Raw genomic sequence first — 21425 nt, 5'->3', positions numbered from 1 at the left:
CCAAAAGACTGGGCGTCAGTTAACCGATCAATCAGCATCAGGCTAAGTGAAAAGAAGATGAATCCTCATATAACCTTATTTATTTTTAATTGTGATTCTTCTCTTAAGGTGCTTTACATGTTTCCATCCCTTTCCCTTTTATGACTAGCTAACTAAGAAAGCTTTAATTTATGCATGGGGTTACTACTAGTAGTGGTTTGAAAACTCTTCTATAGGGTATATCCGATTTTTTATGTGTAACCACCAACTTAAATTTCAGGGTATATATACTTGTTAGTTACTATTAAGGTAATTGACCGTTTAAATCATAAACATCTAAAACACACGTCATGATATTTCCAACTTACTCTCTACTTTCTTTCTCTCTTAACATTCCTTGGTATATTCACTTACCATCTAATATATTTATATACCATTATACCATACAATCAATTGATACCATATATAAACCACTATTAGTCAGTATTCTTGACATTACTTTTCTGAAGTTTCAAACCTTTTCATTTCTATTCTCAAAATCATACTTCACTTCGAGTCCGACTAGTAGAAATGACTGAAGAATCTATAATGGAAAGTAATTCGCGTAAAAGATCGACAAGGTCAACGAGGAATACAATAAGCAAAACCCAAGTGAATGTGAATGAGAAAGAATCATCAAAGAACAAATATGAACCTGAACAAGATGGTCAACCAAAAAAGGTTGAACCTGAATCAAAATTCGAATCTACTTTTGACATCATCGTACTTGGAAGTGGGGGTGGACCTTTAGAAACAGATTGTTCTGGGTAAGTACAGTTCTTATATAAAGCTTATTCAATGAATAACATACTTACTGTTCATTCCAATTTGGTAGATATCTTGTTAAAGCTGCTCAAAGTTCTTGGGAAGATGGTATAATAGCTTTAGAAGGAGGTGAGCTTAATATTTTCCGTTAAATTTAACTTTAATTGACTTTAATTTTAATTTTGATATAGGATCTGGTATAGGTGCTTTGGCTTCTATATTATCAAATGCATCTCCTTCAGATTTATTTAAAGGTTTAGATTTTCCTCCTTCATATAATACACCAGTTTTACAAGCTGCTCATGTATTTTCCTACTTAGCGTTAGTTATTATTTTTCGTATTTCGAACATGATTAAAAAATTTCCAAGCTAATATAGATTCTTTTTAGTTGTTATCTTATAACTCATGCTCATTTAGATCATGTAGGATCTTTAATAATGTTATCAGGATCAGTTCCTTCTAAATATACTGAACATACTCAACCACCTACAACATCACTTCCAACTCCTTCAACAGCATCTACATCCGATATACAATCAATTCCTTCAAAAAATAAACCTTCACATCCTAGACCTCATGTATATGGTACACGTAAAACATTAGAACAATTAAGTCAAGCTTATCAAGGTGGTTTATGGCCTGAATTAGGAAGTTGGGTACCTGATAGAGAAGGGGATACTTCAACTGAAGAAGATAATCATATCATTCACAACGACGAAAACGGAACAAATGCAATAGCCAATGTTAATCATAAATCGAAAAGGCGAAAAACTAATAGGAACAATATCAAGTCGAGTTCAGAAGAAAGATATATTGTGAATGGACCTAATGGAACGGTTGAAGGCACAGAAGAGAATTTGAATTCTTGTTTATTATTTAGTCCGTAAGTGAGATTCTCCCTGGTTCTTTCCATTTAGATCTTCCTATTACTTCAAAGACTTCTAAAAATAAGAGTAGTGAAAGCTGATATTCACTTTGATAGATTAAGTACGGAATGCGTACATCGACCTTTACATCCTACTTTACCTATATCATTATTGACTTATCCTGTAGTACATGGATGTACATCTAAACATACTTATGAATCTTCAGCAATGTTTATACGATATGATCCATCAGCTATAACTCGTACTCCTCCATCTTCATCTCATCCTTCCCCTTCACAAACAATTACAAATGGTTCTGGTCCTTCATCGAAATCTAATTCAAATAAACCTAAAAAAGGAAAAGAATTTTTATTTTTCGGCGATGTAGAATCTTCATATAGGAAAAAAGGAGAAGAGGAAGTTGATTTGAAAAGGGGTAAAGAAGCTCAAGAGCTTAATAAACAAATTTGGAAAGAGGCTGCGAAGAGTTGGAGTGAAGATAGGTTATGTGGTATATTTGTGAGTCATTATTCTTTCACTTATCTGATAATACAATCTGCTTTACATCATGCCATGCTAATACTCTTTGATGATTGACTTAGATCGAATGCTCGTATGATTCTTCGAGACCTGCTCATCTGATGTTCGGACACTTAAGCCCACCAAGTGTATATCACGAATTGCAAACTTTGGCTGAATTAATAACAACGAAAAGTGAAAAGTGAGTTAAACCCGATTTCCTAGAATGATCCGAAATACTGATCGGGGTTTTATTGATCATTTAGACGTCCTCTTGAAGGTTTAAAAGTTTTCATAATACACATCAAAGATGCTCTTGTACCTCATCCAACAGGTAAAACAGCTAGACAAATTATCATGTCCGAGTTGAATGAATTAGAGGAAAAAGGTCAATTGGGTGTGGAATTTGTGGAAACTAAGCGAGGTGATAGAATAGGTGAGCCATCTTTCAAACTTTATATTGTAGAAGCTCATCTCAGGGAATCGGACAGTCATATAATCCAATTTGGAACATTTCCACGAAGCGGATGTGATGATCAGCCAGTAACTTGTATAACGAAGAAGTCGTCTACCAGAAGACAAGGAGTATTCGTGAAGCAGATACATTGGTCATGTTGAACGACCACTCGAAGTAGACATCGTAATAATAGATCATCGAAAATGGCTCATATTGTAATTCTGGGAACCTTTTCATCTTAAAAAAGGTATATACAAATAGATAAGAATCAATGAATGTTGTACCATGTATCCAACCAAAACCGCATACATGTCATCGTTCTTATTGATCATGTCTTATAAAGAAATAATCAAATCTTGCAATTATGTTTTTAGTCCGGTCCATACGTACAGGGGGTGTGTAACTTTTGATCACTCCGGCCGATCGTTTTTAGCGGTCGATCAGGAACAAATATTCAGGGGAGTTTTTTTTCCTCAAAATGTCATTGTTTACTCTTTCTTTTTAACCGGAATTAGTAGTTAGGATATCAAGTTTCTTCGCTTTTTTTTAACTTATAGGCTTTTTTCATGTTTAACATTTCCCCATGAATTGATGTAATTAGAAAAATGCTTTATCAAATGGAGTTTTCATTTTGAAAAAAAAAAAAAAACTCCACTGACGTATAAAAAGTATATTGTATTCCTTGATTTAATTGCTCATATTTTTTCTTTTTGGGTTGGCTTGGCTTTTTTTTTTTTTGGAAAGATTGAATTTGTTAAATACGTTTATTAGTTTAATAAGGAATATAATGATTTATTTGAATTTTGTAAAATAAGTTTATCCAAATCATATCAACTTGAAAGTTTTAGAATTAGATTGAATTGAAATTGAAACGAGTTTAAGGATATACAGATGGTTTTGTATTGATTTTGGATATATACCTCCTCCAAAAAAATACCACAATCTAGCAAGTAATAAGAAACACCTCAACGTATTTAGTACAATTGAAAGATATTGAAAAGCCTGCATTATCTACAAAATAATAGAATTGATTGAAATTATAAATAAAATGGTTCAAAGACTTGGACTAACACCTGAACAATTAAATCAATTAGCAAAAATAGGAATAAGTGAACATTTAGGATTATATATAGTTCCAACTTTATTAGGGTAAGTTTTCAATGTTATGATATGATTTGTTTTTTGGTAAGAGTAATTGTGTTTATTTGAATGATAATAGATTCGCATTTGATTCAATGTTATTAGGATGTATAATTCAACAATTAATTTGGAATGTAATTTGGTGTCCTTCTGATAGGAAATTTAATCAAATAATTTTATTTACATGTGTTTTATTATCAATTATAAATACAATTTGTAATGATGCTTATTTATTTCATTGTTTTGCAACTGGTTTTGGAAATTGGTATAGATTACTTCAATTAGATTGTAAGTTATTTTGTTTATTTTCTTAATACAACTCATCTTTCAATAGTCAATTCTTTTTTTTTGCCTTTTTAATTAGAGATGAAGCTAATTCTGTTTTGTTTTAAATAAATTGGAATTAATTAGGGATAAGATGGTTTCCAATTTTAGATTGTATTACTACAACTATCGTACAGGTAAATCCCCTTTTCATGAAACGGAAAAATAATAAAGAGTTAATTTAATACCATATTAGACATTTTACCTTGAAAGAGCATATAGATTACACAATAGATCAAAATGGGTTCCAATAGTTATATTACCTTTTATGTAGGTCTTTCCATTTTCTCATTCTTAACAATTCTTAACAATAGTCTCCGAATCAAACAAAACCGATCCACATATAATGCTCAAAAGGAACTCATTTTCGCTGATAAAGATTTCTTTTGTCCAACAGTTTAGCCGCTTTGAGTGGTGCTATCGGGTCTACGATTATTTCATACAAAATTGCTGATGCATACGGTTTAAGAGTTAGTTTTACCTTTATTCAATACATTTCTTTTACATCTTATTGTTTTTTTAAACTAACGATGTTGAATTGTTACAGGTTACATACCCTGCTTTTTATACTTGGATAGGAGCTTCTTTAGTAGCAGATATTTTAATAACTTCAATAATACTTTGGGATTTAGTTAGATCAAAAACAGGTTGGTCAGAAACTGATTTAATGATTAATAAATTGATAACGTGAGTTTTAATTATTTACTTTTCATATAATCGAAAAATACTAATTGTATCTTGAATTTATTTTGGTAGAATATCGGTTGAAACTCAATTACCTTCTTTATTTATCACTTTAGCATTCATGATTTGTTATGCTATAAAACCTGATTCAGCTATGAATTTAATGTTCGAGTAAGTCAAATTTTTCTTTATTTATTATACCAAAAAAGAAAGAAAAAAAAAACTTAAGATTTATTTTGAATAATAGATTATTTCATCCAAAAGTTCATGTTGTAGGATTATTAACAGTTTTAAATTCACGTAATAAAATTAGAAATGCATTAAATGGTCCATCTGTAAAAGTTTGTACTGTATTTCTTTATTTTTTCAAATCATTTTAATGAAAAGGCTAACCGAACTTAAAATTGATTTTAACAGGAAAATAATTATATAGCAAAAACAAATGATCGAAACAATACACAAAGGATTAATGAAAGTCAATTAAATAGAAATAGCGTTCAACCTACTATTATACTTGTAAGTCATTTTGATCTATATCTCAATCTCGAAAAAAGAAAATGAATTAGAATAATCCAACTTTTCAAAATTTAGGACGAAGGTATAATTGTACCTGAATTGGAAAATAATATCAACGAATCAACTATAAATATAACTTTAACATCAGCACCAAGTAATAGCAAATTGATATCTCATGAAAATTGGTTGAACCCTTTAAAAGGAGGGATAAATTCTAATACACTTTTAATTGAAAAAGATATTGAATTAGAAGTATTTGATTATGCTAGTACTTCGAGAAGATCTTTTGATAATATAGATGACTCTGAAATCAATCACAAAGATTCAAATTAGTATATATAGAAAATGGGATGTTAATTAACTTAAAATTCAACAAATGTATTCCTTAGAGATAGCTTTCAGACACGTTTGATTATCAACTGTATGTATTAGTGCATTATTCAATAATAACATATTTTCAATTTATTTATCTCATCATATGCATAAATTCTTTTGAACCTAAAAATTGCTCAACGATCTTGTAAGATCAACATTGCTCTAAGTTGCAATAAATCATTATCTGTAATTCATGATTATCATTTCCACTATGCAATACGAAAAAAATCTAATTTGACGAGTTATGTATATATATCATTTATAATAATGCTAGGTATAATCATTCTAATGCCCATCCATCAAACAACATCAGTGTGATGATTTTTTGAATCATCTCCATCCCCAAAACCCTTCCCAAAATTCAGGTACATCAGCACCTCTTAAACTTGACCATTTTTTCCTTGCTAACCATCTCCAATATCTAATTATAGTAAGCATAACACAAGCTACAAGGAAAATACCAATTACTATTCCTGCGAAATAATATAGTGGTGAAGGTGTCCCATTCGATTCAGCATGTCCATCTTGATCTGGATCTCCATTATGTGGAACAGTCACATTCATCGAGAATAAACCTATATCGAATTAAAAAAGCATTAGCACAATCGCAGTGCGGAAAAAATCACCTGAAGCCCAGCCAATGACTCACCTAAAATAAATTGCATCGGTAAAATGGAGATTGTAACTGTAGATAAAGCTAAAATGGCTTTATCTGTTCCCCCTTTCGCAAATGAGAAAGATACGTTCAAATGAGATAGATAAGCAGGTTGACAGTGCGATAAGATATATTCGTAATGGTATAGAGACGTCTGGAGCAGTAGAATGTGATCTGTTGAATGGACAGAAAAATAATCAGTACCAATCTTTACTTGTATATACACGATGTCAACTCACCCTCAACATCCCCAATATATGCTTCCATCGTAGTTCCATCTTCTCTTGCTCTTTTCCTCAATCGACCAATTACCGCTCCTTTCGCACCCAATAATCTCGTTAGACCAGTCACGAGTCGTCTCATATCTGTGATACGTTTTAACATCGTTGACCGGTCAAAAACAGCTTCGCTAACATTTTCATGTTTTCTTCTGACAGCGCTGGAGGTGGGTAAAAAGAACAATCGGAAGTATACCAGAGGAAGCGGAACCGTCATGTGCATTTTCGGTAACCTCAGTTTGCTTCTTATAGTATGACGGATGTTATGCTTTGATTTGGTTGCCAAAGGCTGTTTCCACATATGTGGCAACAAGCTGGGTTTTTCGTTTGACCGCCCCGAGGGTTCTCTTTTTTCATTCAAGTCGAATTCGTTCCATGATGTATTACCATCTAGTAGAGGTATAGGTTCACTTTCCAATACTGCTGTTGTCTTCTTGGGATCAGTCGTAGGATCAATTGTGAGAGAGTCTATGTCATCCACTTCGCCATCTACGTATCGGATGAGAGGGAAAAACGCATCGACGATGGAATCGATTATACCGTGGGCTATCCAATCGGAATTGTGGTCAGGATTTGGAAAATTGAGCGCTCGTTCGATAACTCTTTTGGTGTGTTTGGAAATATCTTCGAAGTGGAACTGATAAGTCTTTTCGTCAACACATTGTGCAGTCTAACACTTCTCATGACTCACGCTGACAATTCCATCTGCAAAGACAACCAGATAGACATTCACGGCACCCACTCCGACACCTTCTAGACCCTCTTTTCCGGGATTATCCTCGACGATCTCGACCTTCTCTCCTTCTTTTGCAGCATTCTTACCAGTAGCTCTGCCCATTCCCCAACCTCGTCTTCTACCTTCCTTCTTCTCACTTTCCCTATTGTCCGTTGGGTGCATCTCATAGGTCTCCGGCACGGAATCGGCAGTTCTGATTGGGGGAGGCTGGGCAAGAGTAAGACCGGACGAGCTTGCAGAGCCAGGTGTATACTTAAAATAACTCTCGTCCAAGGCTCGTACTACCAAGAAATAGTATCCCAATGTATCGAAGTGGTCAAGCTTTTCTCGAGGATCCTGTTGAAGCACATCTTCCAAAGTGAGGGGGTGAAGACCAAGAAGCTATAAGTCAGGCAAGTGAGCCCCAAATTCACAGCCACGTGAGAACAAGCGGCTCACCTCGCCCAAATCTCGCAAGTCTTCCCAACCGGGACAAGAGACATCTAGCCACCAAGTATCCTCTGCTTTACCTTTCTTGCTAAAATTGAAACCATCTTTAGCAACGGTTGGAGTTCCAAGTCCAGAAGGAGGCTGGAATTCCGCCTTCAACGAGGTTAAACTTCCCGTAGAATCAGGTCTAGCCAAACCCAACAAGTCTGAAACAGATTTCGGTCTAATTGGATCAGCAGTGGCCGTATCGCCTCTGAGTGCGTGCAAACGGGATTGTGTTCTGGAAGCGAGTGGGCGCGGGACAGTGAATGTGGGAGGACCTTTCGCCGTGCGGGATCTACCAGGTGCAGAACCGCTTTTTCGGAGCGGGACATTTGGTGTTGGTACAGGAGTAGGCAGAGGAGAGGTATCGGTGGGTAGATAATTATTTGCCAATCTAAGCGAACGTATATGCTCCACTATAACCGGTAAAGTTGGGGTGACTATAACTCTGTCTGGTGGGTAAGACTTGTGACTCTGCCCGAATGACGAAGGGCTTCCCCCTTCTACCAACGTCGATTGTTCCTTCTCCGAAGAAGCTACTGAGCTGACAACCCCTATATCTGCTTCTTGCAGTTTCGACGGCAGCAGTAAGGTGAACTCCCTTCTCTTGGGTAAATGCTGTCGTTTAGGCGGATGCGGACTACCAGATGTTTGCCTACTCAACGCTGTTTCTATTCTAGTCAATCTCGACCCTCTACGTTTCTTCTTCTTTCTCGTCTTAATTGATACCGAAGAGCGTCCATGTGATTCAGTATCAGAAGAATCACTACTGCTTGAGTTTGACGAATGACTTCCTCTTCTAACTCCCAAAGCTTCTCCGAATCGTCCAATTACAGCTCTAGCCCTTTCTAAATTTTCTGACCAAGTCGAACTAGCACTAGACGTGCTACTTCTGCCTAAAGAAAGCGCATCTTCATCAATCAGAGTTTGGATTGGTATTGTTGGATCCCTAATTGCTCCTCTATACAAATCGCCTTCTAGAGTGTAGTAGCCTAGCCTAGATGGACCCGCAACAGGTGGTATAGAGGTTGGTTGTTGATCGACTGGAGGTCGATTCCTCTTTCTACGAAATTTGAGGGGTGTCAAAAGTTCCGCGAATTGAGGTTGAAGAGGGCTAATCGGGTAATTGATCGTATCTCGAGCTATGATTGGAGAGAGCCTAGGACTCGGTCTATTTCTAGCTTCAATATTAGGCGATTTTTCTTGATGAAGTCTCCGAGCTTGAGGGGTGTGAGGGTTCGGTAAAGGAGCGGGAACATCGCCTAGAGAGAATTTAGGGCGAGGAGAAGAAATCGACATGATGTTGATGGCTTACGGAGGGAGTCATGGGTAGATTCGACGGTATGTTTCGCCTTTCGGGCCGCTAACTACCACAGTTCTGACCATTCGGGTGGTGCAAAGCTTGAGGGAGAAACAAGAGAATAAGTTGAAAAGGACAAAGATAAAGGAGGACAAATTTGAAAAGCTTCTAGCACGTCGATAATCTTGAGACGGGTGATACCTCACTTGAAGGTGGGCAGGGATCTATGAATGAAGTGATTGTCTTGTTTTGAGACGATATGGATAGTATTTTATACAGCAAATATGAGAAGTTGGAAAAAGCAGGATGCTATGAATAGACTAACAATCTCTTTTACTCGAATAACGTTATTTTATCGTTAGATCTGTTTACTTTTGAGCTTTACGTAAGCCATGCACGGCCCAAAACCTCCGCTCTTACACAGCCAACAGCCAGCTACCTATATGCCACGCACGTGCTTCTCACAGTACAATCAACATCTTGTCCTGTTTTCCGACCGGCTTCATCTGCATGACCTATTAAGGGATGATATTAGCGAGACAATGTCTGTTCGAGATCCAAGGTCTATGATGTGCACCTCACTTGGAAGTCCCAGAACCTACAGCTACTGCCATGACAGCTTGCGCTCTTAAATCACAGTCTTCATTTGGCTGCTGATATCATGTCGAATACCGCTGTCTTGTAGCTATTTCTATGATATTCAGCTTTAAGCGACCATCACCCTGAATGTATTTCCAGCTCATGCCTTTTATGCTCCTTATCTGGGCGAGCCAGTGGTATATTCTCTCAAGTTCAAGCTCAATAATGTAAACCGCTGACCCTCAGCTAGTTCAGATGATGTTTGCAATACGTTGATACCTGCACTTGATGTAATGACCTTTGAACGCTCCTATAGCTATCTGTCGTGCTGATAGGAGGGCTTGGCGATGCCTATCCGAATTTACAGCTCAGTCGGGATATCATTTGGTAGGTATCGGGCATATTAATCCTGGTTGTCCTCGGCCTGTTAAATATTCGATGACGCAAGAAGATCGTGCCTGAAAAGATTTATCTACGCCGATCGAGTTCGAGGTTACTCACAGCTAGAAAATAACTGTGTGCCGAGCCAAAATGTCATTCTTATCCCACAAGTTTACGCCATGACCGAGGCATGGAAAATAAGTCAATTTGATGATAGTGGATAAAAAGGTTCTGATCATTATTCCATATCACCTGTTCTCCTCGCTGCATTTTATCACAACCTAGTGCACTTGAAGTGAAATCCTTTGAAAGGTCATCTAAAAAAAATGACATTTCCTATCGCAGCGAAGAAATCAGTCTTAATTTCAGGTGGAAGTATAGCTGGACCAGCAACGGCATTTTGGTTGAACAAATATGGTTTTAAAACTACCATTGTAGAAAGATGGCACGAACTTAGACCAGGTGGTCAAAGTGTAGATGTTAATGATTACGGTGTAGGTCCTAATTGTCGATAAAACTCTCTTTCAGAAGAACAAGGAGCTGATGTAGACATTCCAGATGGAAGCTATACAGAAGATGAATCTTGGAAAAGCTTTGAAAGATAGATTTACTGGTGAAAAAGGAACGACCTTCACTGATAAAAATAACAAAGCTTATATGCAACTTCCGATTGGGTATAGTGGAACCCAAGAGACAGAGATCCTTCGAGGTGATTTTGCAGATATGCTATACCAAGAGACAAAAGATGAAACCGAGTGGATATTTGGAGACTATATTACCAGTGTGAATGAACAAGAAGCTGCAGGGATGGTGGAAGTTGAATTCAACAGTGGAAAAAAAGAGGTCTATGATTACTTGATTATCGCGGAAGGAGCTAGAAGTTGGGGTAGAAAAGCTGCTTCTCTAGATCAATACGTGGAATATAAGCCTATCGGTTGTTGTAAGTTGATCCTACCTCTGTCCTCACCAATCTCATATGGCTCGAGGAATACGCAACTAACTGCATTATAGACGTCGCATATTTCAGTATACCTTTTGAAGAATCCACTCCTTTCCGAGATCAATGGCATATCGTCGCTCTTCCTGGTAGACGATGTATTTATTATCGTCCAGATTTCAAGGCCAATACTCAAAGAGCGGGGATCATGTTTTTCAGTAACGAGTCAAAAGGATATGAAAAGCAATCTCCGGAAAAACAAAAAGCAAAAATAGCTGAGATCTTCGCTGATGGAGGAGAAAATGCAGATAGGATGATAAAATACTTGGATCAAAGTGATGATTTGTATTTCGAATACTTGGGTCAAGTTCACGCTTCAAAATGGAGTAGTGATAGTGGTAGGGTACATCTAGTCGGAGATGCAGCATGGTGTGGAACTCCTATGATAGGAATGGGATGTTCTTTATCAATTGCTGGAGCATATATTCTAGCTGGAGAAATGGCAAAACATATCGATGATCCTAAATTGGCTGCAAAAGGTTATGAAGAAAATTGGAGACCAACAGTTCTCGAAGCTCAAAAATTACCACCTGGTATACCACATATTATGTTTCAAGAATCAGAATGGGGTGTAAAAGTTTTCTTGAATATCATGTCTGTTGTAGGATTTATCTTTGGCTCAAGGTTGGTTCGAGCAGTTGGTCCGATAATAGAAGGAATATGGAAGAGATTATTCCCTTCGCTTAGTGCCAACAAGCTACCCGTATATGATCAGTATATCATTCAAGATGAGACGGTCAGAAAATAGCTTTCAGACTTGTAACTATGTTTTATGAACATCTGATATACATTATATCGTATCCTCCCTCTCTACTGTAATGATCGTAATGTTGCCGTTCCTACACCAATAAATAAACCCTAAATATCGGTAAATGGAAAAACTATGGAAATCGTAGGCCAAAATTCACAACTAAGTCAAATCATTCTCGCCGTATGATGAAACTTGGACCAAGCTGACTGATAGTTCCCTTACTGAGTGGAGCTCTTCAATCCCACTTCGACTCGTTATAGGAAGATCCAACGGTATCTTCAACCCCCGCATCCTTGAGTCTATTAACGAAATCTTCTTCGTTAGGGTAAGATTGCTCATTGCTACCATCGAGACTTTTCCATAGCTGTACCATGAAGGGTTGTTGTAAATCGATGTGTACGGGCTTGTCGGGAAGATTCGGGTTCTCCAGAGAAGACCGGAGTCCGGAATCTGGTTTTTCGATTGCTTTTCTGATACTGTCTTGGTGGGTCTGTGTGCCATCTTTAAGTAACATCGGATACAATGCAGGCGCTAGGTTGCCCTGTTCCTCCCATTTCTCGTCAGATAAACCTATTTGATCCTCGACCGTCCTATGCAGTTCTTTGGATAACGTGGCGTCCCAATCTGGCTTGCGTCGATTGGAGTCATTCCTTAACCATTCGAGTTCCCTCCTCGCGTCTGCCTCGTCTTCATCGGAGAGTGTTTTCGAGTTGACCTGTTCTCGTAATTTCTCGTTGGTTGTTTTAAGCTGCGCCTCAATCTGTTTCAAGGATTGTGGGGTGAGACTCCACTTACACTCGACGGATCTGACCTTGGAATAGCTCTGATCGTTGGGCTTGAAGGTCGGTCTCGACATCGGTCCAGTCAAGTTGGGCAAAACCGCCTTTTCAATAACGGCGGGTTCTCTTTGTCGAGACCAAGTCCGCCAATGCTTTTTGAAATCTCGGTACTCAGAAAGCGACTCATCGCTCAGGACATCGGTCAAAGCATTAATCAAGCGCTCGTTAGTCAAAACATCGATGTGTGAGCTCCATTGCTGTCTACCTGTACTACCCAAGACGGTGTCATTGATTCTATTTACCAGCCCTTCGATTATTTTCTCAGCTACAGCCTGGGCTTTATCTTCCTCGTCAAGGATGGAAGGCTTCAAGTGACTTATCTTGCCCCAATCGAGATGAATATCTTGGCGAAATCCGTTGGTGGAAGGGATCTTTTCAAGATGAGAACCTATCACGGTTGACACGAAAGCCTCCAAGCTTTGCCTAGTGAATTGCTCAACGAGGTCATCTAGGTGTGACTGGTTTTGGAACCTAGACGGACCTGTTTTAATTGCCGTGCTGATACGTTTCTTCAGGGAGGGAAAGGCTTTGATTTCCTTCAAATACATCTCATTACGTTCTCCGAGCTCGTGTCCATATCTGCTCAACTGATCAGTTGCAGAATTAACCCGAGCCTCGACTCTCTCATCAATTGCAGAATGGGATGAAGCGATTGTCGACATGATAAACGGTAAATGAGTAAGATGATATATATAATTAGATATAAAGTATGATTGGATTGAAAAATTTGTTGTATGGGGTGGTGAAGAGTGATGTTAAAGAAGATGACAAAAAGTCGAGGGTAAAGTACATTCCGAGCACGATATTTATACCCTTCAATTTTGCAAGGCCTTGCCTCGATATGTACTAGACTTTGATGAGAAGAACTGACAATCCTCTGTAAAAGTAATCCCTTTCACGAAGGAAAGCAGTTGGAAGTCACTTACGAGTGTGTGTCTTATCTCGAGAGTGGGGGTTTATCGCCGAGCACACCAAAGGAAGGACGAAGACCTCATATCAATGCTATGTCATTGCTATACCATCTTAGAAAGGTAAGACATGTTGGAAATAACGATCACACGTCATCGAGAATTCAGACGTCATTTAACGAACCAATCATTCGGTTCTTGAGTCCGAGGCCGAGCCAATACCCCACTCATCTTTACATCCTTTCAAGAATATTTGCAATCGACTCATCTTTGCCTTCTCAACAGAAGGCAAAGATGCTCGATAGACCATCGTCATCTGGATTGTACAAGCGAGTCATCAAAGGTGAAAGCAGTGTTCGCTTAGCCAAACCCAGAAGTCCTTTGATGTGACCAAACGAGCAATGAGTGATACGGTCGGTAATGCCGATATCTTATGGTCCTTTCAGCATTCATGACGATTTGCTTGACTTCTCACCGAGATTCTCCGTGATGATCCGGTCCAGGCCTGAAGCTTGTCAAAAAAGAACAAGAGGTAGTTCTTATCCGCCCAAATAAGCACGCTGAGTGGCAAAATTGCCAGTCCACTATCGTTGTACACTGTTTGTACTCGGGACATGCTGTATGTATGGCTAAATTCATTGTGGACACTGTAGAAAATCAGCCAGCATACTATCCAACACAGGATATTAGCAGAAAGACCAGTTAGCATAGTATTCAGTACCCAAAGTCAACACCAAATCGTTAGCTCCAAGCGCCCGAAAAACAATTTATGCATATAGTGTATAGCAAATGCCGCTCTTTACAATTGTGTGAGTATACAAAACCCTCCTTATCGGATAAACATTTCCTGTATTCTGCTGTATCATTCCTCATTATTTACAAGCTATATATTGTACGGGCTCATGATCGAGCTATAGATAAGAGATGGTTAAATTCATCGTCCCCTTGTGCCATGCACATACCGTGGAAGATCGTAGTGGGATCTTCCATCAATCTTAACGGTTCGCCTAGACAAGTCGTTAGCATTTGGGCCCGAGCGAGCATGCAAAACACTTACCTGATTCCACGATTTCTCCTTGGTCCAACACGAGCACGGCATCACTAGAAAAACAGGTTTCAGCCTACACCTCCTGCGTAAGAAGCGCGAGATCTCACTACTGCATTATCGTGGCGAGCCGATGAGCAATCACAAGCATAGTCGTTTTGGCAAAACATTCCTTTATAGTAGCGGTGATCTTTGCGTCCATCCTACCAGATGTGTGACAAATCATCAATGACATACTTCCTGGATATAAGGTTCATGTTTACTCACTCAAAGTCAACGGAAGAGGTAGCTACAAATCATAGGGTAGCACTTTCAGCTATGCTTCCAATGATTCAGATATCGGCAATGTTGACTTACCCTCGTCCATCACTAATATTCTAGAATTCTTCAAAAGAGCTCTAGCCAAACATAAAAGCTGTCTTTGTCCCTGACTGAAGTTTGCACCCTCTATCGAGATTGTCAGTAATCTCAACGAGAGACTCAAAAGGCAGGACTCACCAATAGCGACAAACGTCTCCAAATTTGCGAAAGGATTGTTCTCGAGCTCATCTTTGGTCAAGCTATCTGACAACAAATGGACACGTCGCAGCGCCTCGTAAATCTCGTAGTCATCTGAAGGTGCGTGTCAGCAAGCTTGCTGTTAAAGGAGAACATGAGATGACAAGGTCACCTTTCTCGCCAGTGACGTCCAAAGCATCTCTAAGAGTTCCCGAGCAAAGCATTCCATCTTGAGCAACCATATTCAATCGTTTACGTAATTCAGGCAAAGCGACTGTACTGACATCTAAAGCGCAACACACATCAGCCTGAGTAGAATGACGCGCCCTTGACAGACCAATGTTGGGAGAAGTCATACCGATTCCGTCGATTATAATAGTACCTTCGTCCGGTTCTATCGCTCTGAACAAACTTAAAGCCAAGGTAGATTTTCCAGATCCAGTGGCACCGACGAGCCCAACTCGCATACCGGGCTACTCATCTGATCAGTATTCTTTCGTAATGTGGCCATACTGTGTATAAACAAATCACCTTGATATTGAAGGAAACACCTTTCAGTACTTCTGGCAGATCAGGTGCATATCTCACTTTGAGATCTTGCACTTTGATCTCTCCTTGTGCTGGCCATGCCTTCTCAGGTGTAATCCCTTCTTTCGATTCTGCAACTGGCATTGTGATGTCTACCATGAAGGGAATTAGCTATCGACGTGATAAGTGTAACGCCGGATCACTAACAATGGTTGATCCGTTCCGCACTAACAAAAGTTTCCTCCAAATTGCTATTGCGCCATAATTAGCATATCTTTGATTTTGCTACAAGCCATACTACTCACCTGTACTGTTCGATCCAGTTGGATAAGCCTGTAGAAGCAATTATCGTCAATCGCAGTCGACCTCAGAAGTCTGACGCAAATCTGGAGAAAAACGGACCAGTAGATACAGTCAGAGCAAAGTTCAAAATCAGACCAGCTTGAGCAGCAGAGATATCCTGTTTGATCAATGCGAAGCCTGTCGCAGCAACGACGACACTCGCAAATGAACGAATGACCGCGCCGACCCAGTTATAGACTGCATTTAAACCCTTCAGCTGCTTGCGATAAACCAAACCGAACCCAAACCCAGACAAACTCACCTGCCCAAGCAGCGAACCAAGTGACTCGTTCTCGGTTGTTGATGACTTTCATGGCATGCATCATCAATTTGTTCTGACCGAAGCTGTAGTCAGAATTATCAATACAATGGAAATTCGGTGTCACAATGACGACGTATTGAGGCAAATACTCACGCTCGGACCATAACGACACCGTCGATGGCATCATTGTATAGAGAGTACAGAGGCGAAGAGGCTGACGCGGTCAGTCGACGTATATCCGCTCGGAGTTTGTTGAGCCTTTTGCGCGGAAGTTCAGCCAAATGGTACCGGAAAGCAATTTTTACAACTTACTGGTTACTGATCCAGTAGAACGGAGGTCCAAGTACGATAGCAACAAAGGAGATCACCTGTTTCACTCAAACTTGATGAGTGATCGGCCCTATGCATTTGGGATTACACTTACTGGGGTTTTGACGAAGACCACTCCAGCAGCAGTCGCCAATCCTAGGCCTAATCGCGGAATTGTCAGCTGACATCATATGAAGCCATTGACCACGGCTTACCATCATTGAAAGTTCCTATATTCGATCACTATCAGCTTGATTAAGACATCTTCAAGAATAAGGGATACTCACGCCCAAACCCATCAGCAGATTGACAATCCAATCTATACATATCCTGACCAAAAATATTCAACAGTCTTCCATGAGGGGTGGTTTCGAAAAACTGAAGGGGGGCTTGGAAAACTTTGGTAAGAATCATTTCATGAATCCTCTTACTCCCTCTATTGTAGAAACCCAGATTGCCTAATCCATAAAGCCACACCCATCTCAAAGATCCTAACAATATAGCTCCGAGTGAGAGAAGCGCATATATCATCAAGTAATAGTTGATGTTGGATCCGTCCGGATCTGAAGTCCATTTTTCAAGCCAAAATGTTCTTTCTACCGTGACCACTCTATGAATTCCATAGATCGTAAGCAGGGTTGCCCAATACCAAAAACCACCCGCTGAGCTGAAAATGAGCCAGTAATGACTCGAGGATACCCTTCCTACCGATTTATGCTCTTCTCGATATAGCTGTCTAGTGGCAATATTCAGTTCATCCCGCTCTTCGTACTGGATAGATTTTCGTCTGGTTTGAGGTCTGGTTACTCCAGACATGTTGACGGAGGATTCATTGATTGACGATTCTGTGGGATCAATGTCGAGCAAATTGGTTTGCGAAAAATCTTTGACTAGACATGCTTGTTCCAGATGACCATCTTTACCTAGAGCAACGACGTAGTGTGCAGTTGAAAGAACGAGCGATACATGGTGACTGACCAAGACGACTGTTCGACCTTCAAGTAAGCTTCCGCCCAGGCACTCATTGACAATGAACTGAGCGGTATGAGCGTCCACAGCTGAAAGTATGTCATCAAGATACACCGTCTTTGCACGAGAGTATAAACACCTTGCTAAATTGACTCGGGCTTTCTGGCCTCCACTCTTATGGCACTTGCTGTCAGTATGCGGTGTCTGATGTCCGAAAAAGAGCACTTACCAAAGTCACACCATGCTCCCCCACTTCAGTCAGATCACTCTCATTGAACAGCTCTAGATCTGGCAGCAGGGCGGCTTGTCTCAAAGCCTCTCGGTATCGCTCTTTCCACATGGGTTGCCCAAATATGATATTATCCCTGATTGATCCGTGGCGGATGAAACTTTGTTGAGGAGCATAGGCCACTGAATCTGTTAACCATTCCTCGCCAGTCCACTTTCGACTCTTTGGGGAGACCGGGGTCGAATCATGCAGTGATCGCGGCGCCATCACAGAGCCTTCTTCAATGGCAGCTTCACCCAAAAAAGCTCTGAGCTACATCGCAGGTCGACTCACTTCAGCTTTTCAGAATGTTGTTCGAGATGATATTGTACGTACCAACAAACTTTTCCCTGAACCCAGCGGTCCGCACAGAAGGGTCAATCTGCCTTGGGGCAGGTCGAAGTGCATGTCATGCAATCTGAACCGCATAGATTCCTCGCTTGTTTCACCCTTCTCATCCGCAGATGGCCAAGTGATGACGGCGTGATTGCAGATGATTTGATCAGAAGTATTGTCCCATCTATCTTGTCCAATCTCTGACTGGCTGAGGAAGCGACAGATTCGATCGACTGATACCTTCGCAGATAAGAAGGCTTGGATTGCGTTGGGAAAGGTACTGATACCATCTGCTTACTCATTCAGCATCTGTAGAACACTCACGCGCCGGACATATGCTGTTATTTTGATTGAACACATACCTTTCACACGATAAAACCTGCAATGCGACGAGCGGTAATTAGCGTACAAGTCAATCGAACAGAAAATATGAGGTGATTCTACCCACAAATTTAAGGCGACAAATGCAGTCGCTGGATCAAGGGGCCGATGCATTACTTTGGTGTGAAACCAGAACATGACCAACAACGCTACTATAGGCAATTGTTCTGCTAGGATGTTGAAGCTAGTTCCCAAGTGGTATCGCCAACGTTGCCAACTGTGCAATCGTCGGTCGTCAGCGTTGTGATGCAGCTCGAGGTCGTTTGTTGTCGATCTTTTGAACTGACCTGACTTCATGCTCTCGCAGCCTCCTGACTTTGCTTATAAAATAGGGTTCAAAGGCATTTAGCTGAACAAAATGCTTTAAGCTTTCAATTCCGGCATCAGGATGAAGGGGTGTACACATACTTTGATTACCTTGATTCCCAACAGGAACTCTTTCATCGCACCAGCTCTAGCATCCCGCGCTCGTGCCCATTCCTTATCGCAACCTTTGCGCATATCGCCTTGTCAGTCCCGCTCAACGTCGTCAGAGAGACTGTTGACAAAGCTTACGGTAAATGAGCTTGGAAACCAAGTATGACAACGGTGTACTCAACGGTATACAAGCTATACCGACAAGTGCGCTGATACCAAGCATACTGTACAGCATGCCAACACCGATTATCACTGTAGCAGATGATCTCAGTGTTTAGCTAAGTAGAGGAAAATGCTGAGAGACAGGTCTCACTTACAAGCGATCATACCGTTCGCGAAGTTCCATGTATGAGTAGCCATCGCAGCTATGGTACCCGTATCAATGGTCATCAAATTCATGACTTGACTTCTTCCTTGATTAAGGTCCGCTTTTTCACCGTCTTTGACATTATGGGCTTCTAGGGCTTTGGCGTCTGTGGTACGAAGAATCTTGGCCAATAACTAGGTACAACTAATTGGTAAGAAATCTCTCGCGTCGTCTCCCGGTTGGCAGACTCACCATTGAGCTCAAATTCATCCTAATTGGGATATGCAACAAATAATTTTCCCGGACGCTACATATTACTCGTTACTCAGCTGTGATGTTTGTACTCTCGGTTTGACCATGCTTACCGAAGATAGGCTCCCAGAAGCACTATAGTACTGCATTATCAGTGTCTGCAAAGCATACAGCAAGATACGGATCATGACGAGATTTACCTTCGAATGCCTGACCAGCAAACAAGCCCCAGCACATCAGGTAAGCATAACTCTTATCAGACCCTTTCGGATCCTTGAATGATTCGATAATTTCGTGCATAGCAGCGATTTGGATAAAACTGATCAAGTTTCGAATGATTTCCAGGATGAATGCTAATGTCACCAATGAGCTCAAGAGCAATTATTCTCACTGCCTGATGGAAACTCACTAATCAGCACCGCTTTACCTTTCCCACGCCACATTGACTTGACAAGTGTCCATCCTGTGATTTTGTCCGAGTGAATGATCTCCACGTCTTTATTATCGGACGAAAATACGTTATCTCTCATACCGCTATTTCTAGTTTTCTCTTCAAGTAGCGGTAAATCGGATTGAGCGAGACTTTCGACTTGCATTGAGCGGTATGCAAGGTTTCCGATCTTTGTAGAGTACAATTTAGCACGGACACGACACTTGCAAAGCCGGTGGCTCAAAGAATTATTCAAACCCAAGGGGCAATGAAAGACTCACGTATCCGAGAAATATGAAACTCAGCATAGATGAATTATCATAATCCAAAACATTACTTTCCTCCTCTGAACTTGAATAATCATTACTACTATACTCATCTGCAGTACTTTCAATTGTGATTCCACTAAGTGGTACATTGTTCACTTCTTCTTCTGGAGCGGGTATCAATTTGATTCTTACTCCACTTTCACTTTGTTGATCGGTTTTCGATTCATTCACTCCAAATCCCGTACCTAATTTAGGAGGTTTAAAGTATAATTTTGGTCCTCTTCTCATTAATCCACCGGTAAGGAAAGTCCAGCATAAGAAACCTGTCCGAAGGTTATATACAATTGTTGAATGTTTGATCGAGAGCTCTGGAGATGAGAGATGGGTTTTGATGGTATACCAAATACCAGGTAAAGGGTGAATGATTATGAGAGAAAGACATATGAGGAAGTTTGAAATGCATAGAATTCTATGAATTTGGAGGTTCTTGATTTCAGGTAAGGGAGATAAAGTGATTGTGCGTATTCTGATGGGTTGAAATATGGTGAGAGCATATAGTAGGGTCATGAAACTCTGCAATCCGACAAAATGATCAATCAATCAGGTTATGCTTGACATCATCTGAAATCGGCGTATTGAAGTAAATGGCAACTTACCAAAGAGATCGTTCCGATTATATCAAGTATCCAAGCAGCATCTTTAGTCTTATCTTCAAGAGTATTCAATCCAGTTCTACTTTCTTTAGAAGCCATAACCAGATGAGCGATTTCCAAGGCCAAAGAACCGAACAACCCAGGTGCAAGCAAATCTTTGAGTAATCTGACATTTCGCTTGAATTCATCTAGCAATACGGGCCTATCTCTATCTCTGTAATCGTATTCATCGGTATCGGAAGTATTAAGGTCATGAGGTAAGAGGGTATCGGTTTCAGAAGGGGTTTGTGTGGAACTCATCTTGATATATTCCTGATGTATAGATGTGATTTAGATACTTCGACTTGGTTTGAGAAGGTCATATAAATGATGAGGCAAGATATTTGATGTTTATATACATGGATCTTCTTTAGGCAATGAGACGTTTCTGTATATTTTGAATAACATTCGAAGTCTAGACCACCTTTCCTTTGTACTTGATGGCTATGACGTCCTTCGATTATCTCTATCTTCCCTATATAATAATTCCATTGATCATCTTTATCATGCCTAGCTCATCTCTCAGAGGATGAGAATGAGCGCGGCCGGTATGGTAGATA

The 21425-nt window shown here is 40.0% G+C and overlaps 6 protein-coding genes across 6 annotated transcripts; 3 read left to right on the top strand and 3 right to left on the bottom strand.

Annotated features, from left to right (window-relative positions):
- Window positions 1-549: 549 nt before the first annotated feature.
- Window positions 550-2787, top strand: I206_103837 (uncharacterized protein; the record flags this gene model as incomplete). The annotated part of the gene is made up of 7 exons (XM_019159476.1): window positions 550-785; window positions 854-912; window positions 975-1104; window positions 1173-1667; window positions 1767-2169; window positions 2253-2371; window positions 2436-2787. 7 exons carry the CDS (start codon window positions 550-552, stop codon window positions 2785-2787), a joined length of 1794 nt encoding a protein of 597 aa, XP_019007528.1.
- An 887-nt stretch (window positions 2788-3674) lies between these two features.
- Window positions 3675-5623, top strand: I206_103836 (uncharacterized protein; the record flags this gene model as incomplete). Its single annotated transcript, XM_019159475.1, has 10 exons — window positions 3675-3775; window positions 3846-4054; window positions 4178-4227; window positions 4287-4360; window positions 4488-4560; window positions 4638-4777; window positions 4847-4945; window positions 5022-5115; window positions 5192-5290; window positions 5366-5623. The coding sequence occupies 10 exons, from the start codon at window positions 3675-3677 to the stop codon at window positions 5621-5623; spliced, it is 1197 nt and encodes a 398-aa protein (XP_019007527.1).
- A 372-nt stretch (window positions 5624-5995) lies between these two features.
- Window positions 5996-9104, bottom strand: I206_103835 (uncharacterized protein; the record flags this gene model as incomplete). Its single annotated transcript, XM_019159474.1, has 5 exons — window positions 5996-6240; window positions 6315-6494; window positions 6560-7235; window positions 7290-7715; window positions 7773-9104. 5 exons carry the CDS (start codon window positions 9102-9104, stop codon window positions 5996-5998), a joined length of 2859 nt encoding a protein of 952 aa, XP_019007526.1.
- A 1287-nt stretch (window positions 9105-10391) lies between these two features.
- I206_103834 (uncharacterized protein) lies at window positions 10392-11810 on the top strand (the record flags this gene model as incomplete). Its single annotated transcript, XM_019159473.1, has 3 exons — window positions 10392-10559; window positions 10624-11005; window positions 11077-11810. 3 exons carry the CDS (start codon window positions 10392-10394, stop codon window positions 11808-11810), a joined length of 1284 nt encoding a protein of 427 aa, XP_019007525.1.
- A 238-nt stretch (window positions 11811-12048) lies between these two features.
- On the bottom strand, window positions 12049-13314 carry I206_103833 (uncharacterized protein; the record flags this gene model as incomplete). The annotated part of the gene is made up of 1 exon (XM_019159472.1): window positions 12049-13314. The coding sequence occupies one exon, from the start codon at window positions 13312-13314 to the stop codon at window positions 12049-12051; it is 1266 nt and encodes a 421-aa protein (XP_019007524.1).
- Window positions 13315-14460: 1146 nt separating this feature from the next.
- On the bottom strand, window positions 14461-21126 carry I206_103832 (uncharacterized protein; the record flags this gene model as incomplete). Its single annotated transcript, XM_070202836.1, has 31 exons — window positions 14461-14567; window positions 14618-14661; window positions 14716-14808; window positions 14873-14894; window positions 14963-15052; window positions 15104-15217; window positions 15276-15389; window positions 15462-15576; window positions 15635-15783; window positions 15839-15882; window positions 15937-15964; window positions 16034-16171; window positions 16236-16318; window positions 16389-16493; window positions 16548-16603; window positions 16660-16706; window positions 16832-17687; window positions 17743-18054; window positions 18118-18407; window positions 18480-18496; window positions 18566-18715; window positions 18786-18847; window positions 18907-18989; window positions 19054-19167; window positions 19233-19416; window positions 19475-19529; window positions 19588-19609; window positions 19675-19827; window positions 19884-20094; window positions 20186-20746; window positions 20830-21126. 31 exons carry the CDS (start codon window positions 21124-21126, stop codon window positions 14461-14463), a joined length of 4716 nt encoding a protein of 1571 aa, XP_070058937.1.
- Window positions 21127-21425: the final 299 nt, after the last annotated feature.

The sequence above is a fragment of the Kwoniella pini genome, chromosome 5, assembly GCF_000512605.2.
Source record: "Kwoniella pini CBS 10737 chromosome 5, complete sequence".
NCBI classification, from domain to species: domain Eukaryota; kingdom Fungi; phylum Basidiomycota; class Tremellomycetes; order Tremellales; family Cryptococcaceae; genus Kwoniella; species Kwoniella pini.
The sequence above is the reverse complement of the archived record's forward strand: the minus strand, read 5'-3'. Positions and strand labels throughout refer to the sequence as shown.